The 10,675-nt window shown below is 36.1% G+C and overlaps 2 protein-coding genes across 4 annotated transcripts in view; both read left to right on the forward strand.

Moving 5' to 3' along the window:
* LOC115219306 (zinc finger protein 345-like) overlaps positions 1-2,693 on the forward strand; it is a 20,855-nt gene extending 18,162 nt beyond the window's left edge. The window contains exon 6 of the mRNA XM_029789469.2: positions 1,542-2,693. Coding sequence (XP_029645329.1) covers positions 1,542-1,577 — 36 coding nt within the window. The 3' untranslated portion in view covers positions 1,578-2,693. The remainder of the gene's footprint in view (positions 1-1,541) is intronic.
* Positions 2,694-7,758: 5,065 nt separating this feature from the next.
* LOC115219163 (zinc finger protein 239-like) lies at positions 7,759-10,248 on the forward strand. 3 transcript variants are annotated; one of them, XM_036508819.1, is made up of 2 exons: positions 7,759-8,073; positions 9,009-10,248. In XM_036508819.1, the coding sequence occupies exon 2, from the start codon at positions 9,030-9,032 to the stop codon at positions 10,065-10,067; it is 1,038 nt and encodes a 345-aa protein (XP_036364712.1). In that variant the 5' UTR covers positions 7,759-8,073; positions 9,009-9,029; the 3' UTR covers positions 10,068-10,248. The 3 variants fall into 3 exon arrangements, with proteins under 3 accessions (XP_036364712.1, XP_029645129.1, XP_036364713.1); XM_029789269.2 differs by having other exon boundaries at positions 7,759-8,068; positions 9,010-10,248; XM_036508820.1 differs by lacking the exon at positions 7,759-8,073 and adding an exon at positions 8,103-8,919 and having other exon boundaries at positions 9,010-10,248.
* The last annotated feature ends 427 nt before the right edge of the window (positions 10,249-10,675 follow it).

The following is a 10,675-nucleotide window of genomic DNA, read 5'->3' on the forward strand; positions in this document are numbered from 1 at the left end:
TATTATTTACACACACACAATGGGCTTCCGTACAGTTTATATCTATCAAATTTCACTCACAAGATATTGGTCGACCTGAAGATGTAAGATAAGATTTGATGCACTGAGATTTAAAATTACATTGTCTTGAAGTGAATATTATTAACTTCATAGCCATATCAGTGCTCACAAAATCTTTTCAGTAGTGGATACTGTACAAATATCTCTTTACTATATGTTCTTTTATAACAAGTCCAAAGATACAGCAACATTCTCCAGACCATGTGTTGTTCAGAATGAACAAAAAGACAAAAGACATATTTTTCAGTTATGTTTGTAGTTTTGTTGTGGCATATAAAAATGTTTGTTAAATCTTTTCAGAATATATTTTAATGTTGATCATTATTACACACACTCACACTTACATAAATATGTGTCCAACACATGTCAACATGGAAAATGGATGTTGAATGGTGATTATATATATATATATATATGTGTGTGTGTGTGTGTATGTATGTATATACACACATATTTTACTAGTCCTCATTACTCCTTAAGGAGTAAAGGGCCAGTTTTCTGGTTTCTCTGGTGTACATATATTCCTCCCTGTGCAGAATGCTGGTCCATCACAGGATATATATACATATATATATGTACATCTCTTTCTCTCTCTCTCCACACACACACACACACATATTTAACATATTGACTTAGATCTGCAACACTAAAAACTTCATGGATGCAAAAAGCATGTCTGATCATTCAGATGCAGTATCACTGAGTTGTAAGGTAATGACTGACATTTGAACAATCAGACAAACGCTTTTGTGAAACTTTCAGTAATGCTGATACAAATGAAACTACAAATATTTTATCTCCACACTGCTCTTTTGTCTTGCTTGTATACCTGTTTGTATTTTATGTGTGTGTGCATATAGAAACTGTAGAGTGGCCAAATTGTTGAAGTCCCTTTGTAGTTTCAATAATGCTGAGATTGGCTTTGCTTTTAATCCTTCCAAGGGTAGACAAAATAAATTACTATGGATCAGTGTAATTGATTGTTCTGTCCCTGCCAAATTTGTGGCCCTGTGTGCCTATGTCAGAAAGTGATATTATTTATATTTTTAAATATATATGTGTTTTCTTATAAATATACTACATATTATATGTATATATATTTTTTATAGTTTTACATGAAGAGAAGTGTCATCACTTAAAAATTTCTGCTTGTTAACCTTTGTTGGACTGTTCAATGAAGGCTGACAGGCAGAAACGTCAAAGCCATTGTCACCCCTCTTGTAATTCTACAGTTCAATGTTAAATTGTTTTTATTATAACTTGATATAAATATTAATAATGTTTAGAATATTTATATGTTAAGAATATTTCTATGTTGTTTTAATGTAAAGGTTTGAATATCATAGATAGGGCAAGGAGGGTCCTTGCTGGTGTTGGTCACCAAAGTGGTGTAAGCAAGGTCCACATCTGCTAACAAGAGACTATATATTTTTTTTTTTTACTCAACTGTCACTTACTCAGCCCTCCTATTTTTTAAACAGATGCCATTACTAGGTAGCATTTACTGTGATGTGTAACAACTGCAGCAGTGTTTCAATGAACTGTTGTACTGAGCCCCATGCTTCTTGGAGAGGCAGAAATCAATCTATTTATTTTGCTTATCACACTTGAGTCACATAAATGCACTGGAGCTGCTGCAGTAGGTAATGTAGAGCATTGTTGTCTAATTTTATATTAGATTTAGTAACTTGTTTTTCTGCATTGAGATTGAAGCAACTCTGCCCTCTTTACGTAATGCGTTGCCTTTTGTGTCTAGTCAGATTAATATGTTGTTGTTATTGTTATTAATATTTTTGTTATTGTTAAGGCAGTGAGTTGGCAGAATCATTAGCATGCCAGGCATGCTTTTCATCCTTCTGGGGTCAAAAAAATAAGCACCAGTTGAGCACTGAGGCTGATGTTATCGACTTACCTGTTCCTCACCAAACTTGCTGGCCTTGTGCCAAAATTTGAAACCAATATTTTGTTATTGTTGTTGATATTTACTTTAGATCAGTCCTGATGAGCATTACTTATTTAATCCATACTCACCATGGCTTTTATTATCTTACACAGTGCATGTAAGACAGCATTACTCAATATGTCCTTCCAATCATTTTTCAAAGACAAAAGAGAGTGATTTGAGGGAGATTTTCTACTATTTCTAACAGTCACGTGAAAGCTCCCTCATTGTTTATTATTGTCAGGAAGAAAGTGGGTTGGCATAAATGTTAGAGCTGGAGACAAAATACTTAGCAGCATTTATTCTGGTTCTTTGAGTTAAAACCCTGACAAGGCTTAAGAGAATCAACTTAACCCTTCCTCTTAAAATTGCTAGCTTAATATCTTAATCAGAAAAACCATTATTTTTATTATTATTATCATCATCAGAGTGGTTGGTGTTAGGAAGGGTATCCAGCCATAGAAACCATGCTAAATCAGACTGGAACCAGTTAAACCATCTAACCCATGCCAGCATGGAAAGCAGACATTAAATGATGATGATGATGGCAGTGAACTGGGGTCAATATCAACTTACTCACCCTTCAAAATTGCTGACCTTGTGCCAGTGCTTGTGCCACATAAAAAGCAAGAAGTCCACTTTGCTCAGTGGAAGGGCATCCAGCTGTAAAAATCCTGCCAAAACTGTCACAGAAGTCTGGTGCCGGCTTTGCCCTGGCCAGCTCTTGTGGTACCATCCCACCCATGCTAGCATAGAAGACGGATGTTAAACAATGATGATGATGCAACAAGCTGGTAGAATTGTTAGCATACTAGGCAAAATGTTTAGCAGTATTTTGTCTGTCTTTACATTTTGAGTTCAAATTCTGCCTAGGTCAGCTTTGCCTTTCATCCTTTAAAGATCAATAAAGTAAGTACCACTTGAACACTGAGATCAATGTAATCAACTAAACCCCTTCCCCCGAAATTGCTGGCCTTGTGCCAAAATGTGAAACCATTATGAGCTGGCAGAATTATTGGAATGGCAGACAAAATGCTTAGCGGCATCTTGCCCGTCTTTATGTTCTGAGTTCAAATTCTGTCATGGTCAACTTTGTATTTCATGTTTTCAGGGTCAATGAAATAAGTACCAATAAAACACGGGTTGATGTGATCAATGGTCCCCTCTCCCAATTTCATGCCTTGTGCCTATAGTAGAAAGGATTATTATTATTATTTCGTAAACTCATTAGCACGCTGGGCTTAGCGGCATTTTGTCCATCTTTACATTCTCAGTTCAAATTCTGCTAGGGTTGACTTTGTCTTTCATCCTTTTGGGGTTAATAAATTAAGTACCAGTGGAGTAATGGGGGTCAATATAATCGACTTAACCCCTCCCCGCAAATTTCAGACTTTGTGCCTATAGTAGAAAGGATTATTATTATCATCATCATCATCATCATCAGGATAACAGATTGGCTGAATAATTAGTTTCAGACAAAATGCTTTGTGATATTTATGCTGGCTTTTATGTTTGAGTTCAAATATCACTGAGATCAGCTTTGACTTTCACCTTTCTGTGATGGTCAAAAAAATAATGTAGCCACTCATGTTCTGGGGCCAGTTTAATTGACAAAATTCCTGCCCCCAACCTCAAATTTCTGACTATGTGCCTACTTTAGAAATAATTATAGTGTGGAATGACAGAAACAGTGGTGTCTTAGACAATATGCCAGTATCATTTAGTTTTACGTCTCTCCATTCTGAGTTCAAATCCCATCAAAGTTGACTTTGTTTTTTGTTGGTTTTTTTTTTATTGTTCTGGGTTCAATAAAAAACATTACCAGTCATACCTTGATGTTGATTCAACTAACTATATGTTCACCTTCCACCACTCCCCACCACCCATCTATCAATTTATGGCCTGGTGCTAAGGTGAGCAATCATTGTGCAACTGTTTTATTTTGTGTTTATTGCAACTGAAGTAACTCCATTTTGGCGTTATCTTCTCCATATTAGGGATTTGAATAAACTTTGATTTGGAACTTAATTAATTTGTTTGTTGTATTTATCATTGTCATTCATTCATTTAATCCAGCACCGTACAATGGTTGTTAGAGCTCCCCATATTCCTATCTGCCTTTAGTTGTCTTCTGCTCCTTCCTCATCACAGCAAAATCTGCTGGGACTCAGTTGTGTACATATACATTATGCTTTGAGAGCCTCAACCACAATGTGCTAATGTGGCTTAGGGGAGTCTTCTTGCTTACTGCATATCACCAATTATCTTCATTTTTTTGTCATCTCTTCCATGAGGTTCTGCATCCTGAAATTAACCTTCACCACCACATCCTACCTCTTCTTCCATAGGCTCCATCTACTATGAGTGATTGTAGTTTCTTTATACAACTACCCTCACCCTTATGCATCACATGTCCCAACTAATGCAGTCTTCTTTCTCATGCACTATAAGATGCCTTATTTTTTTCTCATCACACTTGTACTCTATTGATTGCTCTTGCTGGCATTCTACTTTCAGCAGAGCATGCTTGCTTCATTTCCTTCTAGTTGTCACAGGCATTCCACATTCAAAGCTCATGTTTTACTTCCATGTAGCATTGCAGTTTATACATTAGTATCATACAATCTGCCTTTCACTGTGAGAGAGAAATCTTGATAGCAACAGAGGTAAAAATTCTCTGAACTTTCCACTCACTTCATATCCTATACTTTCAGAACATCCTCCATCATTGCTAATTAGGTCATCTAGATATCAGAAGATATTCTCCTAGACATATAAGAGCATCTATTTTCCATTTGGAGTTTATTGCTCCAACACTTACAAAGTTTGCTTTCTCTCTTAATATGCCCATAATTTGCATTGAATACACTGTATCAAATTTCTACCCTCTCCTTTTCTATACATCAAACAAGGCCATTTCTCTGATGGCAGTAGGATCCTGTCTGTTTTCCTACTTACTAAGACTTCGGTCTTTACAAAGTTGACTTTAAAGCCCTTTGATTCCAGATTTTACTTCCTTGCATGGAATTTCTTCCTTAATCTTACTACAGATTCAGCTATAAGAACAAAGTCATCAATATATAGTTCTTATTGCACCCAGTTTTAAACTTCTTTGTTATGGTATGAAGGACTATGATAATTAGAAGAGCACTGAAACCTGATGGACCCCTACCTGTACACTAAATTTGTTACTGTATTCATTTCTAACTCTCAGCTTGCTGACAGTAATCTTATACATGGTTGTATTTCTCTCACAAGCCATTCATCTACTAGCTTCCTGAGGAATCTCAAGATCACCATGTAAGGAACTCTGACAAAGGTTTTCTCCAGGTCAAAAAGTTCCAGATACAGTGGTTTACTCATAGCGAGGTACTTCTGCACTTGCCTCATTTGGAATCTGCATCAGTAGTTCCTCTTCCTGACACAAAGGCAAATTGCATGTCATCTTGATTAACTTACTCTCTTATCAGTTGAGTTATAACCTTTCTGTGACTTTCTTGACCTGATTCAGCAACTTGATACCCTTGTAATTACCACTCTGTCAGGTATCTTCTTTGCCCTTGTAACAGATGCTTATAATGCCAGTCATTGGGTATGACACTTTGCTGTACAAACTGCTGACAATAAGATTGACGCCATTAATTTTCAATGGATCCAGTGTTTGCCCTACCTTCATATCTTTAACTGCTACCTACTAAAATAGCTAGTCCCTCTGTTACGTTCATACTGGGATGGCTCCCTTTCTACCATGCATTCACTATATTTAGTGACCTTTTGTAGAGCTGTATGTAAATAATCATATGATTTTTGTTATAAGGACACATGGATTAACTCTCATGCAGTGGTGGCTCATTTATAGGCACTGCGGAACTACAGCACTCCCTATTTCCACTCGATATCATCAATAACATTCAATATAATGAGTCTTTTTTTCTTTAATTCTTTCTTTATACTTGTATATTATATAATCCTTAAGCTTAATGTCAGTAGCTATTCCCTAGTTTATGAAAAAAAATACAAAAAACTCTGCACTTCACAGTTCCAGCAATGCGGTGTTTGGCTGTTTGCACATGTCCAAGATAGGAAGCCTCATACTCGGGAAAGAGAGAAATACGTGAACGACAGTGCTAACCCTGGTGTTCCGGTAAAAGATAGTTTGTTTGTTTTTTTACTCTGCATGTGTTGTGCTTAAAAACGTGTTTATATTCTTGAATGTGATAAAGTGTACAATTAGATTATTATCCTGATTCCAGCTTCAGTGTTGCTGCCAGGATTTGAAAAATAGGGCACATTTTCCCTTTTATTTTGTGATTTAGGGGGGATTTTTGAAAAACGAGGGGGGAATTCACGTTGGTGCTCAGTGAACAAATTAAACACTACCCGGCAGTGGCTAAAATGAGAACCGATCAAGCTTACGTATAAATATTCTTTTTATATGTTTGTTTCTTTTTACACAATATCAAAACGGCTAAAAATTTTCTGAAGCAGCGCCCCCACTAATTTTATCTATGAGCCGCCACTGCTCAGATGTAAAGGGAGAAGGGTATGAGTAACATTGGATAATGTAGTCCTAGATATGTAATGTCCGAGAGTAGGCTGGTGTGACCATCGCGTAGCGTTGGGTGCATGAACCACGCAGGTCGGCCCCTTAATATACATGTGTTTGCTGTAGTTGAAGGTTTGTTATATTGAAGAGAGGCAGCCAATTTGGTTACTGTACTGCATGACCAAAATTTATGCTGTGCTAGAATGCCTTTGGTCATAGGTTTGACCTGGGACTGACCAAACAACACCTATGATGGTTTGGGGACAACTATCCCAACTTATTCTACATGAAAATATTCAACGTTATCTTATTGGAGACATAATTGTGAGCTTCGAAATTTTAGACAAGTGACATGTTTACCAAAATACTGTCAGAACTAGAAATAGCAGACAACCACTTTCATCATACGTCTTTGTTAAATAAATAATTTTTAAAATGGGTAGTCTTGACACTCCTTAAAAGACGGGATAATCACAACAGGAATGTATCGATGTTTTGATCCCTAGTTAAACAACTTTACTTACCATATTTGATGGCATAAAAGACGCAAGAGTGTGTCAGTTTCAGTAACGCATATTCAGAGCAAAACGTGCTAAGTGCATTAAGGCTTAAAGGAAGGCCAAATTCGCATACAGGACCCGGGGTGACTTTTTGAAACATCTGAGAGATGGGGTTAATGTAACTTAAATGCCATCAAATACGGTATCTTATAATAATTTTGTAACAAATCCTTTGTTTATAGGGATTGTCTCTTCCAAAATACTTGTCGATTGTACGAACGGTTGATTACAAGTAAATAGTCACATTTTGTTGTTGATATCTGACAACAGGCAAGCCCAGACCGAACAGACTTTATGATCAAAGATGTTTAGCATAATGTTTTGTCTTTTTGCTTTAAAACATAATTGTCATCATGTACTCCTTGAAAAAGGCATCAACCAAAAAGTATATTTCAGTGCGAAGTTTGTATCAGTAGATTCCGTCAGAAAATAGCGTTGGCTGGAAAAGAGTATTAACTAATTTTACAGTGAAGAAAAAGAGAAGTCTACGCTTCTAGTGCGTAGAATTCCACTCGATGCTTTAGATTTCTCTTCTTTTTCGCTGTAAAATAATTTATTTCATTTTGCAAATTCAGTTTTCTAAGCATCGGTTTTTCGCGATCTCCAATGTTTAAAAGAGTCAAGTCAAGGGGGGTAAGTCTAAATTTTTGCTTATTTTTTAAGATGTACGATAAGTCTTTCATTCTTTGTCCCTTCTGTCGCTATGTTATTCTTTAAATTTTTTTCTTAATTTGTTTTCACTATTTGCTTTCTGTTGCATGTAGATCTCCCATCCAAGCCTTTTATTTTTTCTCGTTCTCTCATTTGCTTGCAATTAAATATTATTTTTTTTAAAGCTCTAGTAAATACCTTAACGCTACTATTGTGTCCACCTCGTTCTGACCACCAGGCACCTGCTAACCACCACATCAACAATTTGTATTTGACGATAAATACCAATAGACACAGAACGTGGCCAAGGTATTTAGATAAACAAAATCATAGCTTATTCTTGAAATGTTCATCTAGGTGTTTAATTCGCTTGCTTTAACATTTTGTAATTTTATTTTTTGATTGATTAAAAAAAAAGGCGGGGCATAAAGGAACCTTTAACAGCGAATATTAAAATACCGTATAGATTAGCAGAATACACTTGTTTGTGTGTGTGTATATTTTTATTATTGTGTTTAACGAACAAGACTAAGTGTATTCAATACGTTGCAGAGTTTATTTATTTGTACGAGGTGACGATTCACTCGGAATTTCTTTTTTGATCCGATCTTTCAGACGGTCACAAAACTCTGAGTACCGATATCAAGTCGTACGAGTATAGTGTGTGAGAAAGTGGATGTGTGTGTATATATATTTTCGCTCATAGAAATGTAGCAGCACTTCGGGAAATGAGAACTTATTGCATTTTAACATCGTTGAATGGATGCGATTTTCTTTTATTGATGTTTTTTAGTTCCCCCGTTTATCGTTATTAATACTTGCTTCCAATTACAACCGCTTACCAGCATCTCATCGTTTGACAATTCAATCAGAACTTGTGAAAGGAGTAATGTTTATTTATCTTTTGCATTAGCATCACATTTATTGTAGCAATAATAATGCCTGTAGCAACTTTGTAATTAGGTACTTGCTTAGCAGATTATAAGCCTTGTTTATTTGTTTTTGTTATCACTTAACACGTCAGTTATCATTATCGTCAGTATTGTAGTTATGTTTAATACCATGGTCACCACGAGCAGCAGCATGTTCTTCATAACCAGCTTAACGCTCGTTTATTTTTCCGTTTTTCTCATTAGTTGGACAAAAAAAAAATTAATTCGGCTAGTATCAGTTAATCTAAAATCATTATACTATTGTGAGTACCTCCAAGAAACATATTTAACTTGTATATTGTCTTTCTTGTTTTACAGGAATCCCTGCTACAGAAGCCATGAGTGATGATGGTGAACCTTTAGCTTATGAAAGTAATGGGGAAAATAACCAAATTACCGACTCTGTGAAGACAAGCACTTCAAATGCCATACACTGTTGCAATGTTTGTGGTAAATGCTTTGAGCAGAGAAGCTATTTACAAAAACATGTCAAAATACATACAGGAGAATTGATTAATCAGTGTAGTGTGTGCCGAATGGTTCTGTCAGATAAGAGCAGTTTAAAGAGGCATGTGAGGATTCATACAGGGGAGAAACCTTATACTTGTGAGATCTGTGGAATGAGTTTCTCTCGAAATGGTACTCTGAAAAGTCACACACGGACACATACTAAAGAGACACCTTACTTCTGTAAGACCTGTGGGAAACGTTTTTCAGTCAATAGCTCTCTCAACAGACATATGAAGACACATTCTGATAGCTTGCCTTACTGTTGTGAAGTGTGTGGTATCTGTTTTGCTCAGAGCCGCTACCTGAAAAGACATACTAAAATACACACAGGTGAGACGGTTTATAATTGTGAGATCTGTGGGAAGTCTTTCAGTCAAAAGTGTAATCTTGAGACACATATGAGAATACACAACGATGAAACACCATTTCTCTGTGTAATTTGTGGGAAAAGCTTTTCTCTGAATAGTACCTTAAAACGACATTTAATAACACATTCAAATGAAACTCCTTACCATTGTGAAATCTGTAATAAAAGCTTCTCTCAAAAACGCTACTTGAGACGGCATAGTCGTACTCACACAGGAGAAACACCCTACCGCTGTGAACTCTGCAATAAAGGTTTCTCTCAGAAGAGTAACTTAGAAACACATATGAGGATCCATGATGATGAAACTCCTTACCAATGCTTTATTTGTGGCAGAAGCTTCTCTTTAAACAGTACCCTAAAACGACATTTGTTTACACATTCAGAAGAAACACCATATCATTGTGAATTCTGTGATAAAAAATTCTCTCAAAATCGTTATCTCAAAAAACATCTTAAAACACATTCAAATAGTAAAGACTACATAAACAATAAAGAATAAGAAGATAAGGTTTGTCAAATAGTTAATGATAACCAGGACAAAAAATATGAAGAAATATGGTTGGAAAATATGAAGAGAAAAAGGCAGTTGATGAAGTGCTATGTAAAAAAAGAAATCTATCAGCATGGAAAAAGTAATATGTAACAGGCTTTCAATACAGTAATGTTGTGAAGAGTTTCAAGTCACTGTCTTCTTTTTTCTTTATTTTCATTTGTCCCTGTATCATACTTTAAGCTCCCATCACTTGGCATAAAGCCACCCCGCTCAGTACTACTCCTCCCTTTGCTGAGGGGGTCTTATCTTATGAGTTACCGAGTGGCCTCATTAGTGCCAGTACCACAAAAAAAAAAACCAGTACACTGTTAAGTAGTTGACATTAGGAAGGGCATCAACCTGTAGAAACCATTTCAGAGCAGTGGCACTTGATGCAATCTACTGGCTTGCTGGCTCCTATCAACCATTCAGCCCATACTAGCATGGAAAACATGCTAAATAATGGTGATGTTGCAGTACATAGATGTTTCTACTATTGATAACAAGGAATCAGTTAAAATATCACAGATTTCTGTGTGGTGGTGGTGGTGGGGAGGATATAGTACAATTAAATC

Source organism: Octopus sinensis, linkage group LG14, assembly GCF_006345805.1.
Source record: "Octopus sinensis linkage group LG14, ASM634580v1, whole genome shotgun sequence".
NCBI classification, from domain to species: domain Eukaryota; kingdom Metazoa; phylum Mollusca; class Cephalopoda; order Octopoda; family Octopodidae; genus Octopus; species Octopus sinensis.

Coding starts and splice junctions, on each gene's coding strand:
- LOC115219163 (XM_036508819.1), top strand. CDS start 9,030: ATGAGTGATGATGGTGAACCTTTAGCTTATGAAAGTAATGGGGAAAAT.